General features: G+C 41.0%; 1 protein-coding gene across 5 annotated transcripts in view; it reads right to left on the reverse strand.

Annotated features, from left to right (window-relative positions):
* dock11 (dedicator of cytokinesis 11) overlaps positions 1 to 23,978 on the reverse strand; it is a 272,082-nt gene that overhangs the window by 193,549 nt on the left and 54,555 nt on the right. For 4 of the 5 annotated variants that reach the window (XM_048544154.2, XM_048544150.2, XM_048544152.2 and 1 more), the window contains exons 3-6: positions 22,695 to 22,784; positions 6,052 to 6,134; positions 2,810 to 2,879; positions 706 to 801 (exon numbers count right to left, since the gene is read on the reverse strand). In XM_048544154.2, the coding sequence (XP_048400111.2) occupies positions 706 to 801; positions 2,810 to 2,879; positions 6,052 to 6,134; positions 22,695 to 22,784 (339 nt within the window). Of the gene's footprint in view, positions 1 to 705; positions 802 to 2,809; positions 2,880 to 6,051; positions 6,135 to 22,694; positions 22,785 to 23,978 lie in introns of those variants that run through there. The other variant, XM_048544155.2, reaches the window with a different exon arrangement.

A 23,978-nucleotide genomic window follows, 5' to 3' on the forward strand; every position in this document is an offset into this window, starting at 1 on the left:
AGCATGAGGGCTATGGGCCAAATGCTGGAAAATGGAACTAAATCACATATGTACTTGACAACCAGCACAGACACGATGGGCTGAAGGATTTCTTTCTGTGTCGCTTAAACGCTATAACCTCTGAACTGATCCAAACCCGTTTGCTTCCCTCAAGTCTTGAGGCATTCATGTTGGAGCAATAACAGTTCAGTTACACCTACAGAAATGGGTGTATTGATACAGATAGACATACCCCCAGTCTGTATCAGAGTGGTGGGGGGGGAACACAAACCCACTGTCAGAGGCCTTGTCAGCCAAAGGCTACATCATCAACCACTAACGTATACTGCTTATTAATGAACAAATGCCCCACAATTTCCACAGCCCACACCCTTCTATTAAATACATGCTTATTCTAGCTTAAACTCATTTCCTCTTTTGAATCAGTTCATGTTGTGAAATATTGAGATTGCAGTAGTTAAGTGGCTTTTAGACATAAACATTTCGTCGACTGTGGCAGTGAAGTTAGTCACATGTGCTGGAGGTTACTGGCACAATCCGATCTTTAGCAAGAGGGTGAAATCAGAACTGTATCACACAAACCATTCCCACCCACACCCACACAGGAGAGGGACTTTGCCGAGTGCCTGCCGAGTGGGAGCTTTCGAAATAGTTTGGTGTTCTGCATCATTTATGTCTTATCTCACGTCTGTCCCACCATCTTACCCTCATTGTAACACTGATAGTGCTGTTCATGTTGGCTTTGTACAGCCAGCCTTCCTTAATATTTCCTCCTTTCTGTGAGCAAATCGACGTAGCATCCTGCAAGAAAAGCATTAGGAATAAACAAAAAGACCAGTGCATTTACATAGCCACAGTGTCACACTGAACTCCATGCCTCAAGGAGCCCCAGACATTGAGTCATACAGCATGGACCCAATTTGTCCATGCCGACCAAATATCCTAAACTGAAGGAGTCCCATTCACCTGCAGCACAGGCTATAGGTTAGAAGTCACATGGACTGAGTTAGAAGGACTGTTATTCTGAATTTTATATTTCTTTTATTTTCTGAAATATTCCTATGATCTGTAAAACTGGACTATTTATTTCTTTATTTGTCTAATTTCTCTCCCCCAAGAATTTGTACTTAAGAATCTGTACTGAGGTACCTTTGTATCTAAGATACATAACTGGCAACCTGTAGATTTTCACTGTACTCATTTGAAATGGGTGGGGCAGGGCAGAGGGCTTAGGAAGGGAGATCAGATAGGTTTACAAAGCAAAAGGAAATGGTGGCACTGCATGGGAATTATTTAAAACAAAAATAAACAACATTTGGCAGATTGAGTATAATGTGGTAAACTGAGAGGTCATGCACTTTGGCAGGAAGACCAGTCAATGTTTTCTAAGTGAGGAAAAAACTGCAGAAAGCAACAGAACAGTGGGATTTGGGCATGGATAAATCACAGAGACAAGCTTCCAAGTTCAGTGGGAAGGCAAATGGACTGTTGTTCTTTATTACAAAACAATGGAGGGGTTACTAAAATTATACAGGTGCCAGTCAGACCACAGCCAGAATACAGTGAATGGCTCTGAGGCCCAGAATTATGTACTGGTATTAGAAGCAATCCAGTTCACCAGGTTGATTTAGGGGTATTTTACTATGGGGAGATCTTTAGCAGGTTGGGTCCTCACTCAAGTTCAGAAGAATGAGAACAACCTTATGGAAACGGAAGACTCGTAGGGGGCTTGGCAAGCTATTGGAGAGATTGTTTCCTGTGGTAGGGAGAGTCTCAGAGTAAGGAGTCACTTGTTTAAGACAGAGATTCTTCTCTGAAAGGGCAGTGAATCTGTGGGATTCTGGGTCATGGAGTAAACTTAAAGCTGAGACAGACAGATTTCTAATCTGTAAGGGAATCAAGGGTTTATGGCAAAAAGGCAGGAATACGAAGCTGAAGGTTATCAAATCAGCCATGAACTCATTGAATGGCAAAGCAGACTCGATGGGCTGAATGGCCTAATTATGCTCCTGAATTTATAAAGTCTTGTGATATAGAGATGAATAGTGCAGTGCACATCAACATAAAACTAGGGCAATGATGTAATTTTCCAACTTTGGAAAAGGACATCAATGTGATATAGGATCTAAAGTTGCAAAGGCACAGTTGATATATTTGAAAGGACCATTTGCTATCCTCAGCTCTGGCAATCAGGAGAAGTGTAAAATCAGGGACAAAGGAGCACTTGGTAAGAAGGGGAAATCAGCTGGGTGAAGCAATGTGTTCAGCAGACAGTGAATTCAGTTCAACATAGTTAGAAAGGAAAAAAAATAGATAGAAGGGGTAGGTTCACCATATTTTTGGGTGGGGGATAGCAGCAGATGTGCATAGAAACTCCAAGGATGGAGAACCGAAATCAAAAAGATAAAAATAGGGAAACAGAAAGATGCTTCCCTTCATACACCTGACGACATTGTACTTCACTCCAATGACCTTCAAGTGTATTTCTAATCTTTTTCCAGCATTGCTCATCTCCTTATTCTCTCTCAGCCACAAAACTCTGACACCTTAAGCTAGTGCTTCTGCTCCCTCCTCTGAAACCACACCCTGACCTAGTTCTCCAGCCATGGCTATTCCAACCTCAACTCCCATGGCGGCTGCACGCACACAAGTTGTCACATATTACAGAGAGTTAACAGGATATTGTGATGTGCTATCTTCATTAACTGTGCACTCTATGCAAGACAAACTTTATTGTACCCTTACAACAAATAGCTTATCACGGAACATAAAGATTGACATATTTAGCACCGAAAGCGAAATCACCTACCTCATCTCTATCCACATCTTCATCAACTTCATAACGCTGCATGGGCAACTTGTCTGGCTGATGGCCCTTGCTAGAACGAACAAAAAGAGAAGCACAGCAATCTTGCTTAGAGAGACAGAAATGATTTGAAAGTACAGCAAAATTACATCAGAGGATTAAGTCCTATTGTGGAAAAATATCAGGCACTCCCCTCTCTTGACCTCTATGTCACTTTATATTTAAATTACAACTCAATCAATTAAAGTGGGAGAGAGCACAAACAGACTGAATATTAAGTGGACTTTCTGTCTTTTCTGTTTTATTGCACATTACATGTTGTTACAGAGATGCAGCTTTTTTTTTCCCCTCAGCACACCCTCTAAAAACAGAAGCATAGGGAAAGAGTTGACATTCCTTAGCAATCACGTAAAAGCAACTCTGATGAACCTCAAAAGTTGGTAAAGGAGGGCTGGCCTCCAATTAAGTTCAGATTAAGAATCTGTTAACTGGACAGGCCCCATTACTGGCAATGGCCAAACTATGCATTGTGCATTACACACAGGTTCCAGAGTAGACAGGGAAAAACCGTCCCATCACAAAGGATCAGGAACAAGGGGACGAAGATTTCAGCTAATGTGCAAAAGAAGCAAATGTGAAATGAGAAAATGAATTTTTACGCAGAGCGTAGTCAGGATCTGGGCCTCACTGCCTGAAATCATAGTAGCGGCAGGTTCAACTGAGGCATTCCATACAATTATTATTTAGAAAAAAATATTCAGGGTGTGGTGAGAAAGCAAGAGAATCGCATTGGGTCCTAATGCTCATTCAAAGGGCTGGTGCAAACACAGCAGACTAAATGGCCTTTTATATTTCTTCTATGATTCTGGGACTTTGTGCTACATAATAGTGCAACATCAGGACAGTAATATCATGGGGAATGTTTATGAACATGTGGTGTAAGCAGACTTTTCTATTGGTCAGGCCAACTTGGAATAACAAGAATTGAGCATGTGTTCTGGAACACAGTCTCTACGCTTAGTTTTCTTCCACTCAGGCCACAGGAACTGAGCAACTTCCCCTTAAATGACACTAAAGACACAGCGACTGAACTGGTCAACCAGTCGGCCACATGCCAGGGAGCCTCTTCACTAGGCTTCAAAGTGGCCACTAAATTCTCTCAGGGGGGCAGCGAATCTGTGAAATTTTGGGTCATTGAGTATACTCAAGGTTGATATCAACATATTTCTAATCAGGAAGGGAGTCAAGGGTTATGTGGAAAAGGTGGAAAAGTGGAGTTGAGGATTATCAGATTAGCTATGGACTCATTGAAGGGCAGACAAAATTTTATGGGCTGAATGATCTACTTATGATCCTATATCCTACAGCCTTACAATCTTAAATTCTGCAATAACAAGTTCTTTGAAGTGAGTATTTTCCATAACAGGTTCAATGAAACATAAAAAGCCTTTCACAGAATGGGACAAATACAAAGGTCAAGGAAGGGCCACAAAACGGCTTAAGAGCGGCTGAAACGACAGGAAACTTGCAAGGTCCACTAAAGACAATAAGAGATTTAATAGTTATACAAGGGAAATGGACTGGTTAAGAGTGCTATTGCCCACAGAAGGCTGAGAGTGGGATTATTGACAATGGCCATGGGGAATATTTTGCTTCAATATTCACAGCAGAAAGAGAAGGTAGCTTGCCAGCAGTCCCAAAGTTAACACAGAATCTTAAAATTAGCTGAAATAAATCCTCAACAGTGGGGAAATTAATTGAACAGAAGAGTGATAAATCCCCAGGACTTGATGGTTTCCAGCCAGCATTAAAAGAGGGAGGAGAGCGCATTGAAACATCATTGTTAGAATATTCGCAGAATTCCCTGAATTGAGTTCTGATTTCCTTGATTCAGGTGGTGTTCCTCTGGATTGGAAAGTTGCTCACGTCCCTCCACTCTTTAAGAAGGGAGACAGAGGAAAACCAGGGAATTACAGTCCAGTTAGCCCAACACCTGTGGTGAGGAAATGGTTGGAGTTTATAATCAAGGATAGGGTAACTGATCACCTCAAAAAATTTCAGTTGATCATGGAGAGTCAGTATGAGTTCATGAAGAGTAGATCATGCCTGATAAGCCTCAGAGTTTTTTTTGAAGAGGTGGCAACGGTAGTGGACAGAGGTAAATTAATGTATGTTGTTTATATGGACTTGCAGAAGGCTTTTATTAAAGTCCTGCACAAGAGACCATTAGTATATTATAACTGGTGAGGCCTCAACAAGTCAAATATCCTAACTTGTGAATAGTGGTTCAAGAATGGCGTGACAGCACAATGGTTAGCATCACTGCCTCACAGTGCCAGTTACCCGGGTTCAAGTCCATCCTCGGTTAGCTGTCTGTATGGAGTATCCACATCCTTCCTGTGTCTATGTGGATTTCCTTGGGGTGGTCTGGTTTCTTCCCCTGGGTTCAAAGCTGTGCAGGTTAGATGATTGGCGATGTTAAGTTGCCAATAGTGTCCAGGGATTTGCAGGATAGGGAATTAGCCCTCAGACAAGCAAGGTTCCAGGAGATAAAATGGGTGACTGGGTGTGTGTGTTCTCAGTGAACCAAACGGCCTCTTTTCACACTGTAAGGATTCAATGATTATTTCAAACTGTGGAGAGCCAAGGGTTTGTAGTTAATATTAGCGGACAGCCTATAACCAGAGACAGAAGCAACAAAGGATGTTTTGGCTCTGGATGGAGTTCAATACAGGCTTACAAGGATGATACCTGGATTTTAAGGGTAAAGTTATGTGGAGAGATTAGACAAATTAGGCCTTTTTCTCTAGAATTTCAAAGGTTAAGGGGAGATCTAATCAAGGTCTTCTGGATATTAATATGAAAATACCAAATAGATAAAGATAAACTATTTCCACTGGTTGAAGATTCTAAAACTGGGGCATAATCTCAGAATTACAGGCAATCAGGATAGATGCTAGAAAGTACTACTACATATAAGCAGTAATGGAGGCTTGGAACTGTCTTCCTCAAATGGCAGTTGATGCTAAATCAATTGTTAAATTTCAATCTGAGATAGACAAATTTTTATTAAACAAGAGTATCAAGGGATATGGACCCAAGGCTGGCATATGAAGTTAGACCACAGATCAGCCACAATACTATTGAATGGCAGAGCAGGCTCAAGGAGCATGTCAGAGCTCAGGGCTATAGTTTGGGTTCTTCTGCAAGTGTTTATTTATAACAAACTGAAGTAAAAGCGTCACCTTGGCAGTGATCTGAAATCCCCTGCATAGCCTTCCCATTTGTAGTTTACCAGTAGCCAGTCCGAATTATATGTCTTGATGCACTGCAAATAAATTACCAGATCATTAGATCAACATTTATTTTATTATTCATTTGTGGGGTATGCTTTCAGTGAGGGTGCTCCATGATTTTGACCCAGAAACAGTGAAGGAACAGTAACAGTTCCAAGTCAAGATGGTCAGTGGCTTGGAAGGGAAGTTGCAGTGAGTGGTTTTCCAATATAGCTACCGCCCTTATCTAACTCAGTGGTAGAAGTCAGCGGTTTGGAAGGTGCTTTCGGAGAAGCCTCGATGATTTTCTCCAGTGAATCCTGTACATGGTACATAATGTGCTTAGGTAGTTAAGGGAGTGAATGTTGAAGGCGCTGGATGTGGTGCCAATCAAGTGGCCTTGCGCTGGGTGTCAAACTTCTTGAATGTTATTGCAGCATCCAGGAAAGTGAGGAGTGTTCCATCACACTCCTGACTTGTGCTTTGTCAATAAAGGATGGCCTCTGGGGAGACAGGAAGTGAGTTACTCGCTGCAGGATTCCCGGACTCTGACCAGCTCTTGTAACCACAGTATTGCTATGGCTAGTTCCATTCAGTTTCTGGTCAACCATTACTCCCAGGATGTTGAAAATAATATCAAAGAAGCAGGAAAGCAGCCAATATCAAACTTATCAAATACCCCAATTCCCTTAAGAGTAATCCGGTAACTATAAAGATACATTTTTCCAAATCATACAATTTATTAATCCAATTTTGTCCTCCAATCATTCATTCAGATCAATTCCAAACCAAAGGCGTTCTGTAATTTTGTGTAGTCAGCTCCAGAAGTGATTTGATATATGATCTGTGAAGAACCTGATCAATTCAACCAATCTTTGTTGTATGTTCTGCCTCAAGGCAGAGCCTTGGCCCACTGTCCCATGTTTTATCCTGAGCAGTTTCACTTGGCAATTTTTAAGCAGTGTTGGCTTAGCCCATTGTTTTCCACTCTCAAGAGGCTGGACCCAAGTCAGAATGGGATAACCCCACTGGATTGTTGTGAACCACATACTTGCCAACAGAAACAAAATGCCCCAACAATATCAGTATTGGCTGACAAAAAAGCCAATTCATCCCAACTTGTCTCATGCACCAACATGAAACCGATTCAGTCTGATCCTCATCACTTAGAGGTCACAGAGCTGTACAGCACGGAAAGCAACCGTTTGTTCCAACTTACCCATGCCGACCATGTATCCGAATCTTACCTAGAACCATTTGCCAGCATTTGGCCAATATCCCTCTAAACCTTCCTATTCATATACCCATCCAGATGTCTTTTAAATGTTGCAATTTTACCAGCCTCCACCACTTCTGGTAGCTCATTCCATACATGCACCACCCTCTGCATGATAAAGTTGCCCCTTATGTTGCTTTTAAATTGTTCCTATCTCACCTTAAACCTATGCACTCTAGTTTTGGGCACCCTTACCCTGGGGAAAAGACCTCACCTATTCATCCTGTCTACGCCCCTCATGATTTAGAAACCTCTATAAGGTCACCCTTCAGCTACCGACACTAGGGAAAATAGCCTCATCATATTCAGCCTCTCCTGAGGATTCAAGCTCTCAACAGCAGCAACATCCTTGTAAATCTTTTCTGTACCCTTTCAAGCTTAACAACATCTTGCCAACAGCAGACAGACCAGAAGTGAATGTAGTATTCTAAAAGTGGCCTCACTGATGTCTTGTACAATGGCAACATGACCTCCTCGCTCCTCTACCCAATGCACTGACCAATAAAGGTAAGCATAACAAACACCTTTTTCACTATCCTATCAGCAACTCCACTTTGAAGGTGTTATGAACCTGCATTATCAAATATTTCCCGCGTCTTCATTTCCACTAACCTAAATATTTATGCAGAATAAAATCCACTCACTTGGAAACTCACTGTTGAATTAAATTATAAAGAGCAAATTGTGCTTGGCAACTCCTGAATTCTGTGAGGAACCAATGCCATGAATTGGTAAACAAAATGTGGTTGCTTTTGCATGCATGGAGTTTCAATAGGATATTTGAAGAAGTGTCATACAGGATGTTGAAATGGATGGAAAAATAGTTAAAAGACAATGCATATAAATTAAAGATGAATGGATGCAATTTGGATTAGGAGAAAGGAAAACAAAGACTTGCATTCATACCATACCTGTCACAAACAGTATATCTCAAAGTCCTTTGGAACTGAAGTAGTATGCCAAAAAGAATCAAGAAATTGTGAGCTCAAATGTTACTCCCTGTTGTAGAAAACACAGCAGTCCACAATTCACACATTCAGCAACCTCCCAGACTATGGCTTTTTCTCAAAGAACTGCTATGAAATCATTCACATCTCATTTAAAAGATATCACCCCCAGCACGAAAAATAATACGCTGCCACTGAACCCTTCGGACGACAGAGGAGCAAGAATCTGGGGCTCCTACACGTAACATGACAAGATGGCGGTGGACTAGGGTGATACAGCCAGAGCTCATCTGTTCTGTCATTTCTTCCTTATTTTTTTGTCTTTTTTTTCCTTCTTTCTCTCTTGGTGTCTCTTCCTGGCCTCAGCATGGACCTGGCAAAGTGCTCATGACAGTGTCTCTGCCTGCAGTGTGTCTGTTTCTTGGCAGCTCTTGGGTCAGCATGTAAATAGGTTCAGCCTGGGCACGTTCTAGAGTCACTAGGAGCAGGTTGGAGGTGGTAGCAGCAATGGCATCATGGCCCAACGTGGAAAAAGTGAGTGGTGTGGTAGCTTCCCTGGTATCTGCAGAGGCGGGGTCGAGACTAGGTAGCTGAGGTCTCCCGAAGAATGAGATAAGCAGAGGGCTCAAAAACTGTTGAACATTTAACTTTATTCCTTCATTCTTCCAGTTTAAGTTAGTATTATTTCCTTATTTCTTTATTTTTCTACTTCTTCTGTGAAGGTAATGCTTAACTTTTTAACTCTTTCTCTTACTACTTTGTAAATAAGTGCTTGTACCTAGGTGTGCCATGTGTGGCGATATTACAAATTTTTCACTGTACTGCTGTACTTTGTATTTCAGTACACGTGGCAGTAAAATCTAAATCTAAATCTACACGAATTGTGAGGTTTGAACCCACAATCTTTGTCAGAAATAGTAACAGCAGCATCCTCCATGGGTCAATACAAGGACAATTGCTCCTGCATAATGCCATCTGGATTTTACAGTGCTTGGCTCAAAATCAAAACCAGCAGATGGGAGAAATCTGGGGAGAATTGTTAACTGTAAAATGGACTATAGGCAACTTTAGGAGACTACATACAGGTGATAAGGTGAGACAAATAGATGCCAGATAAAATAAAAATGTGGAGAAGTAAGCGAAAACATTCTGGGATGAAATATGTGCAAAATAATAGAAAGCTAAATCAAGACCAGAGGTAACAAGTAACATGAGAAGTTGATGGAATGACTTGGGAGCTCACATTTATAGATAAAGCAGACGATGGAATTTCCCATCATTTTAAGAAAGGGCTGCTCACCAAGGAGACCAGTTGTTCATCATTTAGATCAGTGCCATCCCCAATGTCATGTTAACCAAATCTTGAATTGCAAAGCAATCTGCAAATATTAACAAATAAAGTTACTGTCGGAAGAATGGCTGAAGGCACTGGCTGTGCTAACTCGACATGTGGGGAGCTGACTCTTCTGTAATGTTGAGGATGCTCAATGACTGTCCTCTCCAATGTGGGTTTTGTCCAGGATTATTTCTCCCCATCATGTAATGGGGTCCAGTTTACGAGTTTGGGGACTGGCTCTCAAAGTCTTTGTATGTGAGCTCGGTACACCCTATAGTATGAGTTTCCATGTTCAACTCCCTGCAGAATACTACCTTTGGTATGTTGGGAAACCTTCACAGCAGCCTCTCAGAAGACCCAGCAAAGCTAAACTCTGAAGGCTGTACTGTATCTTGTATGCAACACATTGTAAGACTTTTCTGTTAGGGATTTTGCCCTGCCATTTGCTGATGATAGATCTTCAGCTGCAAAGATGTAATGCACCAAGTTGCAGGATGTGATGCTGGTGGTTTGTCCATGCCTCTCGGCTTTGGGCAAGTTATGCCGAATTCAGTCTGTACCACACTGTCTCCAAACTCTGAGTCAATCTGACAAATGGTGAGCTTTTTTTTTTGCCAGGTAACAGAAAGTTCGATCACATTCCCAAGTTAGCAGGTCTGAGTGAAGTTCCGAATTGCATTATTTTGCACAAAATTTCAAGACTTTGGAAAAAAGAAGCATTCTAAGGCTTGAAAAACAGTGGGCCTGGATCATTCGGATGTGCTCTGGAGCGTATTTCAAGAGAACATAGTTGCTGACAATCCACTGAGTTCACTTTCTCTGATCCTTGTGTAGGCCTTGAACTGCTTAAGATTGAAGAGACCAACTGTTCAAGTGCAATGAGAATTGGCATGTTGTGATCTTTTCAGGCACGCAGGAAGGTGGGAAACAAAACTGGAGCCAATCATACAGTCTTTTTCATTAGTGACAGGAAATACAATAAATAAGGCATCATTCTGCATCACACTGGTCATCATATTGTCATAGAATGATCCCAGTCAGAGCAAGCACCTTCCCCTGGACTTCCAGGTTTGCTGTGTCAAATGTCTTGGCCAACTGAACAAACACCATGTGGAAAGTGAAAGCTCTTGTACTGTTCAGGACCAGAGTACAAATGTAAAAGGTGATGCTGAATCCAGTTTAACCACTGGTTGGTCCCCAGTTAAATTAGGGACTATTGGACAGCTTATCTTCAGAAGCATGAGACAGAGGGAGGACATTGAACAGATTCACTATGATGATACCAGGCACAATAAGCTTTAGTGATGAGAAGTGAGTCCAGAAACAGAGAAGCAAACATGTCAAAGGTGTGATTCAAGGGATATCTTACGAGACATTTTAATGAAAAATAGTTCAAGGCAGAATCCAAGAAAGTTCTTAAAAAGAGGTTATTTTCTTGACAAAAAAGTCTTAAAAGCAAACGGTGAAAGACTACTCAATTCTTCTAGTTGTGAGTAAGTTCCAGAAGATAAAATGCTTTTATCAATTATTTCAGACAGAAGGAAACCATTTCGTCCAGTGTGGCTGTACTGCCTGTTTGAAAGAAGCTATCCAATTGGACCCACACTTTCCCATTGGTCTGAAATAGATCCAGTTCCCTTTTGCTTTATAAATGTTAAACTTAAAAACCTCTCAGATTTTTGAGGACAAAGAAGCTGCCAACTGAACCTAGTGTTGTGCGATTTCCCACCCTGCTCGACCCAGTCTAACACCGGCACCTCCACATCATGTGAATTAAAGATGGTAAACCCTCAAAGAAATAACTCAACAAACATGTCTCAAATATTTACTGCTTTTTACACCAAGGAGCTTCTGGCTCTAACTGCAATTTGCATTAGCACCTTATTAAATCAGCCCTATCCGAATATTCACGCAAAATGAAACAGCAGCTAGTCTTTTCAGTTGAAATTAGCCATTTTGGCAGTCACTTCAAAGACTTATCTGCTCCAAACAGCCGTTTATGTTCATAGCTAACTTTGGCTCACCAAGCACACTTGCATTTGAAACAAGAGGTGAGGACTTCAGGTGCTACTCTTTAAACTTGAGCGATATACAGCAGGAGGATACTCCCAGTGCAATACAAAGGCCTGAAAGGTGCTGCCCTTTGGATGGGATGAACTGTCTGCTCTCTCTAGCTTGCCACTTTTCGAAGATAGCTAGTTGGGTCAACTGGGATCACAGAAAACCGAATCGCCATGTAATCCGTCCCTCCCAACCCATTAACCTATCCCCACAACTCTGTACCTGCACTCACCTATCACGTCCTACTTACCTTCCCCAGCCCCACTTCTCCTCTCTCTATTTATTTGCCAGTTTCCTTCTCCCTCCCCATTTCAGAAGGAGGATCCTGACCCAAAATATCAACTTTTCTGATCCTCTGATGTGGCCTGGCCTGCTATGTTCCTCCAGCTCCACGCTGTGTTGTCTCTGACTCCAGCATCGGCAGTTCTTGCTATCTCTGAGGAATTTGTCTTCTGCTGCTTTTTGGGAGTTTGCTGTCCACAAATTATTTCCAACATTACAACAGTAATGGATGAGTAGTTAATGCTCTGGGTCATCCCAAGGGTAGTGAAAAGTGCTGTGCAAAAGCCAATTCTTTCTGGGTCTCCAGTAACAGGGCAAAGCATTTGTCAGTTAAATTATAGAATTTGCAGAGGTAACTAAATATATATTGATAAAAATACTTTCCTATTGACACGCTCACTGCTCATCAGCTTATTGAGAGAACAGGAAATGGTTTAATAATCTCTCCGTTTACAGTTAATATTCCACATGACTATGTAGAGAAAGGCATGTCACTTAATGATAGTGATCTCTATGCTGGGGTCATGGTGATACATTTTGTACAAAGCATGGATTATTATAAAAATGTTATCTATACTTTATTTTTATAAGGCATCATGCAAAAAATTACGACAGAAATGTTTCAATGCTTGTCAGTATGATTCTATGGATTTTCTGAAGTCAAGGAATTTGGGATGTAATTTGAAACCATATCCATAGAGAGATCTGGCCAGATTTAGATAGGGAGCAACTGTTCCTGCTTGCAAGAGAATTGAAAAGAAAATGGTACAGGTTTAAAATGTTTTGCAGAAGCAGCAAATGTGAGGTGAGGGGAAAAAAAAAATCATTGTCACGGTGGCTCAGTGGTTAGTGGTTAGCACTGGTGCCTCACAGCACCAGGGTCCCGGGTTTGATTCCAGCCTCGAGTGACTGTCTGTGTGGAATTTGCACATTCTCTCCATGTCTTTGGATTTCCTCTGGGCTTCCTGTTTCCTCCCATAGCCCAAGATGTGCAGGGTAGGTGGATTGGCTATGTTAAATTGCCCATGGTGCCCAGGCAAGTTTAGGTTAGGTGGGTTAGACATAGGAAATACAGGGGTAGGGGAATGGGATTGGGTGGGATGTTCTTCGGAAGGGTGGTGTGAACTTACTGGGCTGAATGGCCTGTTTCTATACTGTCGGGATTCTATAATTCTATGGTAAGTGGTTCAGGTCTGGAACACACAGCCTGGAAGCATGGTGGAAGCAGATTGGATCAAGGCACTCAATGGAGCAATGGATAGGAAGAATGGGCAAAATTACTGGGAAAATGCAGGAGAATGGCACTAAGTCAAAGAGAGCCTGTACAGGCAGCATGGGAAAATTGGCCTCCTTCCATATTATAGCCCTTCTGCAATTCTCTTCTCCCCAAAAATAAAATCTGAATATTATCAATGTAAAATGTGTGCACTTGGAAGACGCCAACCCTGCTGTCACTCCAGTTGCACTGAGCTGTTAGATGTCTTTTACATGGTAGATTAAAACAAGGTTTCCTTGCCCTCTGCAGAAACATGTTAGCCAACGCGAGTGCCTCAATCAGCAACAACAAAGAGATCAATTGCTAATAACTCTTATTTGCTCCTTTGTGAAATCCTAATTTGTTGAAATTAACTATCCCATTTAGGGCAAAGAATCAGAATGGAAAAACCATGCTAAAGGTAAGATCTTCCTTCCTCCTTTGGCTACACTTTCACCCATTCTCACCTGACAACACTCAGTGTGGTTCCATAGTTTCTCACAGAACTACCACACCTATTTCCTCGTCCCTTCTAAGCAGCCCTTGCAATATTGATTATTAAACAAGTATTGTTCAACTGCAATGGAATGCAAAGTGCTATAAATATATGGGTGTGTGGGCAACAGAGAGAAGAAAGGACAAGACTACAGAATGGCACAGGGTGAGAGAGGAGAGTGCCTGTCATATTTATCTCACATTCCCCATGTTATATTTATGCCTTTGGCCAGGTTTTCAATGGACCACAGGCCAAGGATCTAATGTGGGCATGTTTTTCAAATCACAATAACAGAAAGAGTGTGGGCATCCTGTCACCTCCATTTCAATAGATGACAGTGAACACACCATATTTCAGAAGTGATTCTGATGGTGGTCGTTCAGGAGTTGCTGAAGTCAGGGGGTGCCCCACAGGACTGGAAAAATAGCTAATGTACCACATTCGTTTTAGAAGGGAAGGAGGCAGAAGACAGAAACTATAGGCTGGTTAACCCAACCTCAGTCATTGCTAAGAGTTTAGAGACTATTATTAAGGATGAGATTGTGGAGTACTTGAAAGAGCATGACTTTGCCAAGGGGAAGTCACGTTTGAAGAAACTGTTTAAATTATCTGAGGTGGTAACAAGCAAGTTAGACAAAGGAAAGCCAGTGGGCATAGAGTCATACAGCATGGAAACAGACCCTTCGGTCCAACCAGTCCTCATGCTGAACATAATCCCAAACTAAACTAGTCCCACATGCCTGCTCTGGTCCACGACTCTCCAAACTTTTCCTGTTCATGTATTTATCCAAATATCTTTTAAACGTTGTAATTGTACCCACATCCACTACTTCCTCAGGAAATTCATTCCACAAATGAACCACCCTGCGTAAAAACATTGCCCCTCATGTCCTTTGTAAATCTCTCTCCCCTCACTTTATAAAAGTGTCCCTCATGTTTTGAAATCCCCCGTTCTACATAAAAGTAAACTACCATTAACTCAAAGTATACCTCTTACTATTTTAGAAACTTCTATCAGATCACTTCTCAACCTCCTACGCTCCAGTAAAAGAAAGTCCCCAACTATCCAGCTTTTCTTTACAACTCAAACATTTCATGCCTGGCAACATACTGGTATATCCCTTCTGAACCCTTTCCACCTTAATAATTTCGTTCCTATAACTGGGTGACCAGAACAAGATGCAGTATTCCAGAAGTGGCCTCACCAATGTCCTGTACAACCTCAACATGACTTGACAACTCCAATACTCAAAGGACTGAGCAATGAAGGCAAGTGTGTTAAATGTCTTTTTAACCACCCTGTCTATGTGTGGCGCAAATTTCAAAGAATTTATCTGCATCCCTATGGCCCTCTGTTCGACAGCACTACCCAAAATCCTACCATTAATTGTGTAAGCCCTACCCTTGTTTGTTGTACCAAAATACAATATCTCACTTTTATCCAGATTGAACTCCATCTGCCATTTTTTAGCACATTGATCCATTTGATCAAGATCCCTTTGTAATCTTAGGAAAACTTCTTTCACTGTCTACTATGCCACCAATTTTGATGTTGTCCACGAACTTTCCAACCATGGCTTCTATATTCTCCTTCAAATCATTTATATAAATGACAAACAAGAGAGGACCCAGAACTGATCCCTATGGAACACCACTGGTAACAGGCTTCCAGTCTGACAAGCAACCCTACACCACCACTGTCTGTCTCTTGCCATTAAGCCAACTCTGTATCCAATTGGCAATCTCACCCTACATCCCTTGTGACCGAACTTTACTTACTAGTCTACCAAGCAGAACCTTGTCAAAGGCTTTCCTAAAATCCACGTAAACAATGTCTACTGCTCCGCCCTCCACGTTTTCGATAACTTCCTCAAAAAACTCAATCAAGTTTGAGAGACATGATTTTCCTCGTACAAAACCATGCTGACCATCCCCAATCAATTCTACATTTCTAAATTTCCATAATCCTATCTTTTATAATCACCTCCAACAATTTATCCATAACCAAAGTCAGACTCACAGGTCTATAGTTCCTCAATTTCTCCCTACAACATTTCTTAAACAAAAGTACAATATTAGCCACCCTCGAATCATCAGTTACCTCAGTTATAGATGATGTAAATATTTCTGCAAGGGGTCTCGCAATTTCCTCCTTTACTTCCCACAATGTTCTGGGATACATTAGATCAAGTCCTGGAGACTTTTCCCATGTTTATATTCTAGGACCTCCCAAACTTCCTCTTATATAATGTGAACTGTTTTTAAAATATCAAAGTTTATTTGTCTGCATTCTCTAGACTCCATTTCTTTCTCCACAGTAAAAACTGATATGAAATATTCATTTAATATCTTTCCCATCTCCTAGGGCTCAACACAAAGACAACCTCCTTGATCTTTAAGATGCCCCACCCACTTGCTAGTTTCTTTCTCGCTCTTAATGTATTTATAGAATCTCTTTGAATTAACATTAACCTTATCTGCCAATGCTATCTCAGATCCCCTCTTTGCCTTCCTGATTTCGTTTGTTGATAATGTCCCACTCTTTATAGTGATTAAAAGATTCAATTGAACAAAGTTGTTTATATCTAAAATAAGATTATTTTATACTTGACTAGAACCTCAATGTCTTACTCATCCATTGATCCCTACTCTTATCAGCCTTACTCTTCACTTGAACAGGAGCATAATGCCTCTGAACTCTCATCATCACAGTCTTGAACACGTCCCAATTGTCAAATGTCCTTTAATCTGTGAACAGTCTACTCCATTCAAATTTTGAAAATTCTTGTCTCATACCATTAAAATTTGCTTCACCACAATTGAAAACTTTAACTTTTATGGAAGGTTTATCCTTTTCCATAACCATTTTGAAACTAATAGAATTATGATCACAAGACCCAAATTGTTCTTGCACTCTTACTTCAGTCGTGTGCCCCGCCTTTTTATCCAAAAGTCTAGTTTTGCTCTTTCTCCCAGTAGCAGCATCCACATATTAGAGAAAATTTTCTTGAACTCGTTTGACAAATCCTTCAGTACCCAAACTTTTAACACCATGGTAACCGCAGTCAATGTTTGGAAAATTAAAATTTCCCATTATTAGGACTTTATTATGCTTACAGATATCTGAGACCTCCATACATACTTGTTTCTCAATTTCCCCTCTGACTACTGGGGAGCCCACACTACAATTCCATCAAGGTAATCTTTCTTATTTCTAATTTTACCCAAACATTTTCATTGGATGATTTTCAGAAACATCTTCTTTAGCTACAGCAGTAATATATTCCTTAATTAAAAACACCATGCCCCACTTTTCTTGCCTCCTTTTCTATCTTTCCTATAGCATCTAAAACCCAGAAAATTGAGCTGCCAGTCTTGCTCATCTTTCGCCAAGTTTCTGTAATACCCATGCACTCCAAAATTACATGTGCTTAAAAATGCAGAGTTCATCAGTCTTACCGGTAAGACCCCTTGCATTGAAATAAATGCAATTTATTTATTCAGATTTACTACATACTCTGACTCTTTCTTTTCTAACTGATGCTACTTAAAATTCCTCCTCTGCCCCTCTCTATCAGCATAAAGTCTCCCTTAATGGAATGAGCAAATCTCCCTGCTATTGGTCCCTTTCCAGTTTAGGTTAGACCTATCCCTTTTGAACTTGTCTTTTCTATCTCAAAAGACATTCCAATTGCCCAAAAATCTGAATTCCTGAACAATATTCCAGCTCTTCAGTAATTGATTTATCTCACTTAATCTTTTGTTCCCTTCCTCATTTGAGTTTGGCATTGGGAGTAAACCCAAAATGGCCACATTCTAGGTTTTTTTTTAAATCTTCTACCTAACCTCTTAAATTCACTCTGCACTGCTTTAATCTTTTCCCTAAAAATGTTATTCTCACCAATACATACAATAATTTCTGGCTTCTCAACTTAATTTTAACGATATACTTGAAATGTTTAGAGACGTCCTTAACCTTAGGAGCAGGAAAGCAACAAACCATCCTAAATTTATGCTCACTGCCACAGAATCTCTCATCTATACCCCAATAGGAGAATCCTATATGATAATAATTCTACTAAATCTTGTCAAATGCTGCCTAATATAAGATTCATTCCAAGTGTCCAACAACTGGCTGCTCCTTCCATTTTTGTCGGAGAGACTATCCCTTTCTACAGTTTCCAAAAACTAAATATCTATTTGATAGAGGAATAGCCTCCGGAGACTTTTGAACTATCTTCTTGCCTTTTCTGGCAGTCACCCATCTGTCTGACTGATCCTGCTGTGTAATAACTTTTCTAAATCTACTAGCCATCTAACATTGCTATATGGTCTTCATAACATTAAGCCTAAGAAAGAACTTTCAATAACACCTTACATAGCAAACAAAATATCTTTCATTACCTCCAGAAAATAATGTTAAAATGGAAAAAAAAATACACACACAAACATATAAAACTTAAATAATTATCAACCACTTAGCTGATTAACTGAATAAGAAAAAAATATTCCTTTTCAATAAACTCCGAGAACAAAAGTTCTTTACCAGAGCTGACCACAAGTAGGATTCTCAAACATAAACACAGTTCCTTATTTAAAAGAAATTGTTTGTTTGGTTTCTTCCAAAAAAAAAACTTGTGCAATGTCAAGAAAACCTCAAAAACACAGACTTTATTCTTTATAACTTCTGAATTTAGAATAAAAAACCTCAGCTGTTCACTGTAGACCCTGAATAGCTCATTTACCAAAGAGTCCATTTGAAAAAATAATTGTAATTTTTTGTTTGATTTTTTTCATGTTAATGAAACAAAATAAATAAAATTCTTGTATTAGTAAAATATAATGACTGTAATATCTGTAAAAATACTGTAACAAATCTTCAAATAAGGCTGCAATCCCAGGAGCGGCTGCAAAGTCCATGGTGTCTATTTGGATTTCCAGAGGGTTTTGACAAGGTGCCATACAGGAGGCTACTAAGTAAGGTAACAATCCAAGGTGTGAGGGGCAAGGTATGGCATGGATAGAGGATTGGATGATGGACAGAAGGCAGACAATAGGGATAAAGGGTCTTTTTTCAGAATGGAATCTGTGACTAGTGGAGTTCTGGAGTGGATCAGTGTTGGGAACACAACAATTCAAGTTACACATTAACAATCTGAGCAAAGGAACTGAGGACATTATCACTAAATTTGCGGATGGTGAAAGTTAGGTGAAGGGACAAGTTGAGGAAGTGCGAGGCTGTAGGAGGGCCCGGATTTGATTGGTAAGAAGTGGCAGGTGGAATACAATGTGGCAAATTGTGAGACAATGCACGTTGGTGGGAAGAATAGAAGCGGAGACTATTTTCTAAAAGGGAAAAGGCTTTGGAAATCTAAAGCACAAAGGGATGTACGAGTCCTAGTTCAGGACTGGAGCTTCTCAATATAAGACAATAATCAAGAATTCCAATCGGAAATTCAAGAGAAACATCTTTATCTGGAAAGTGGTGAGAAACCTTTAATGTTCTAGACAGGCTAAAAGCATGAAGAATGTTTCCAATCACTGAGGAGTCTAGAACCATGGGTAACAGTTTCAGCATAAAAATGTAGAAGATATGAGCAAAAGAAGGCCATTTGACCCTTGAGCCTGATCTGCCATTCAATATGATCATGGCTGAACATTAAGTTCAATGCCTGACTCTGCTCTCCTCCCATGGCCCCGATCCCCTTAGCCACTAGAGCTATATCTCCGTGATAATGGGAACTGCAGATGCTGGAGAATCCAAGATAATGAAATGTGAGGCTGGATGAACACAGCAGGCCAAGCAGCATCTCAGGAGCACAAAAGCTGACGTTTCGGGCCTAGACCCTTCATCAGAGAGGGGGTGGGGTGAGGGTTCTGGAATAAATAGGGAGAGAGGGGGAGGCGGACCGAAGATGGAGAGAAAAGAAGATAGGTGGAGAGGAGAGTATAGGTGGGGAGGTAGGGAGGGGATAGGTCAGTCCAGGGAAGACGGACAGGTCAAGGAGGTGGGATGAGGTTAGTAGGTAGGACATAGAGGTGCAGCTTGGGGTGGGAGGAAGGGATGGGTGAGAGGAAGAACACGTTAGGGAGGCAGTGACAGGTTGGACTGGTTTTGGGAAGCAGTGGGTGGAGGGGATGAGCTGGGCTGGTTTTGTGGTGCAGTGGGCGGGGGGGGAGAGAGACGAACTGGGCTAGTTTTGGGATGCGGTGGGGTAAGGGGAGATTTTGAAGCTGGTGAAGTCCACATTGATACCATTGGGCTGCAGGGTTCCCAAGCGGAATAGGAGTTGCTGTTCCTGCAACCTGCTATATCTCCTCCTTCTTGAAAACATGATGTTTTGGCCTCCACCGCTTTCTGCAGTAGTGAGTTGCATTGGCTCACCATTCAGTGAAGAAATCTCTCAACTTAGTCCAAAACTTTTTACCCTTTAACCTTAAATGATGCTCCCTGGTTCTATCCTCCCCCGCAACTGGGAGTAGCCTTCCTGCATCTAATCTGTCTAGTCCTGTTAGAATTTTACAGTTTCTGAGATTCACTCCTCCTTCTTCTAAACACCAGTGAATACAAGCTTAATTGACTCAATCTCTCCACAGTCTGCCTTCTAAATAATCAATTTGATAAACCTTCACTGTATTCCCTCCAGATAAGAACATCCTTCCTCGTAAAAGGAGACCAGAACTGCACCCAATATTCCCTGAATAATTGCAGCAATACATCTTTGCTACTGTACTCAAATCCCCTCGCAATGAAGGCCAACATACAGTTTGCTTTCTTTGCTGCCTGCTGCACTTACATGCTGAATTTCAGCAACTGGTTCATGAAGACCCAGGTCTCGTTGAACATCAATTTACAGCCATTCAAATTATAATGCTGCCAAAGTAGAGAACCTCATGTTTAACCACATTATGCTATACCTGCCATGTTTTTGCCCATTCACTCAGCCTGTCATAATCACATTGCAACATCTCTGCATCCTCCTCACAGCTCACCGTCCCACCCAGCTTTGTGACATTTGCAGATTTTGTGGCAGTACATTTAGTTTTGTAAGGACATGGGCTCGGTGATTTAGGACTAAGATGTATAGAAATTTCTTGAGACATGGTGAGGAATCTGTGGAATTCTCTGCCACAGAAAGCATTTGAGGCCAAAATAATTAACAATTTTCAAAAAGGCATCGGATATAATTCCTAGAGCTAAAGCGACCAAAGGGTACGGAGGAGAAAGCAGGAAGAGGGTAATGAGTTCGATGATCAGCTGTGAAACTATTGAATGTTGAAGAAGGTTTGATGGGCCAAATGGTCCACTTTTGCTTCTACTTTCTGGTTCTATATATCTGTAATGTGGAAGCCCTACCAGGGAGTGGTTGAAGCAATAGATCAGCATATGGAGGAGATGGAATAGATGTTAGGTGAGTAAAGACGGAATGAGAAATAAATGAAGCATTATTGTCAGCAGGGATAGTTGAATGGAATAACTGATCAGTGGACTTGGCTATATCAGGCATGCTTTCAAAAGTCTGCCAATGATACAAATTGCAAAAATGTAATCAAAATGAGAAGACTTCAGAAACATATAGAAAGAACTGAAAAAAAGGCTGGCAAACGAAATTTATCATCGAGAACTTTGAAGTGATACTTTTTTTCTGTTTTTGTAAGTTCTGATAGGCTGTTCTAGAAAACTGACTACACAACAGCTGAGCTATTTGGCTGTATTCAAGGCAACACACTTTAAGAGGGATGTCAAGGTTGGGAATGCCACTTAAGAGATTAGCTACAGTAGGACCAGAGATGAGAATCTTCAGTCACACGAGCTAAAAGAGCTAAGGATAGGCTCCTTTAGGCATGGAAAATTAGGGGGGAGATTTAATAGCTGCACCCAAAACTGTCACCGATTTTGATAGAATAACTATTTTCACTGGCTGAAGAGCCTTCATCCTCTTGTGCATTGTATTTACGAACAAATTAAATATCAGATATCAGCCACAATATCCTATAAATTGACTGAATTGCCTCTGGATATATTAATCTCTCATTTCCCATGCAATGTGCTTTATTATCATTCATGTTTTCTGCTCTTAGCCATTAGCGCTAACTGAAAGGTGCCACTCAGCACCACATACCCCAGCACAAATAAGCATTCACTCTTCCTGCATCTTTGCACAGTAACAGCAGTGTGTGCCATCTATAAGATATACTGCAAGAAGGCTCCGTCGGTAACACCTTCCAGACCTGTGAATTCCACCACCAGAAGTTAGTTCAAAGGCAACAGATACATGGGAACATCACCACCAGCAAGTTCCCCTCCAGGCCACATACCATGGACAGTAGTTCAAGATGGCAGCTCCCCATCATCTCTTCCAGGGCAACAGGTAATAAATATCGGCCTTGACAGTGATTCTGATGAGCTATGGATTGATTGTTTTCTAAAATGTATTCAATGTTCCCGGCATGGAAATGCAGGATTTAGTTTAACATCAAGTGAAAAGTTTGCTCAGCAATTCTAGTTTTTAGGAGTGTTGTTGGAAGTTTCTTTGCTCCCAGTGTATGATTTCTGTATAATTTGAGAGAATAGTCTTGTTTTCAAATTCGAGGCTGTTCATCAAGTTCAAACAAATCTGTCACTGTGAAGAGAGCTCATGCAGCTTAGTTAGGCTCACCTACAAATGGAGTTAAAACATATTCATCAAATGGGCAACAGCAAAGCATATTAGCTTTCATATTGTAAACGATCTGAAGACATTTAATTTGACAGGTCAAAAATATTACTGACACCAAGTCAATTGAGAAAAAGATTTAACACAGTGATCAAAGGTTTGGCCAACACAGTAGGTTTTAAGGAGGATCTTAAAGGAGGGGGAGTGGTGAGAGAGAAAAAGAGACAAATGGAGATTGCGGATGGAATTTCAGAATACAAGTCAATAATCCTGCATGATTTGGAATAAACTTCCGTGTCATACCTCTTTGACCAGCAGGCTTTGTGCTAGTTTTTCAGCATCTGAAGGCACCGTAGAATGGATGGTTCTCCTCTGTCGTGGAATTGTCAAGATCTATTCAGGAAAAATATATATGTCTTCAGGAATGGTAGTTTGCGAGGAATACATGTACACTTTTTGAATGGTAAAGATACTGATTTACTGCGTTGAACGTAACATAAGAACTAGGAGCAGGAGGCGGCCATCTGGCTCCTCGAGACTACCCCGCCATTCAATAAGATCATGGCTGATCTTTTTGAGACTCAGCTCCATTTACCTGCCCACACACCATCACCCTTAATTCCTTTACTGTTCAAAAATTTATCTAGCCTTGCCTTAAATTTGACATTCAGCAAGGTAGCTTCAACTGCTTCACTGGGCTGGGAATTCCATAGATTCACAACCCTGAGGGTCAAGAAGTTCCTCCTGACCTCAGTCCTACATCTGCTTCCCTTTATTTTGAGGCAATGCCCCGTCATCCTAGTTTTACCTGCTAATGGAAATAACCTCCCTGCCTCCACCTTATAGAAACATTATGATTATGAAGGGATTAGGTAAGATCTCCCCTCATTCTTCTGAATTCCAATGAGTATGATCCCAGTCTACTCAGTCTCTCCTCATAATCCAACCTTCTCAACTCTGGAATCAACCAAGAGAATCTCCTCTGCACACGCCTACCCCCCACCACCCCAGGTGCTAGTATATCCCTTTTCAAGTAAGGAGACTAAAACTGCATGTAGTACTCCAGGTGTGGCTTCACCAGGACCCTATAGAGCTGCAGCATAGCTTTGCTGTTTTAAATTCCATCCTCTAGCAATGACAGACAAAATTCGATTTAACTTTTTAATTACCTGCTGCACTTGAAATCCTACTTCTGGCAATTCATGCAAAAGGATACCCAAGTCCCTCTGCACAGGAGCGTGCTGCAATTTTTTACCATTTAAAACATAGTCCATTTTGCTGTTATTTCTACCAAAATGGATGACCTCACACTTATCAACATCGTACTCCATCTGGTAGACCTTTGACGACTCACTTAGACTATCTATATCCCTCTGTAGACTTTCAGTGTCTTCTGCAAATTTTGCTCTACTACTCATCTTAGTGTCATCTGCATTTTGACACACCACCCTTAGTCCTCAACTCCAAACCATCTATGTAAATTGTAAACAATTGCGGTCCCAACACTGATCCCTGAGGCACACCGCTAGCCAATGACCGCCAACCAGAAAAACACCCATTTACCCCTCTTTGCTTTCTACTAGTCAA

This window comes from Stegostoma tigrinum, chromosome 15 (genome assembly GCF_030684315.1).
Source record: "Stegostoma tigrinum isolate sSteTig4 chromosome 15, sSteTig4.hap1, whole genome shotgun sequence".
NCBI classification, from domain to species: Eukaryota; Metazoa; Chordata; class Chondrichthyes; order Orectolobiformes; family Stegostomatidae; genus Stegostoma; species Stegostoma tigrinum.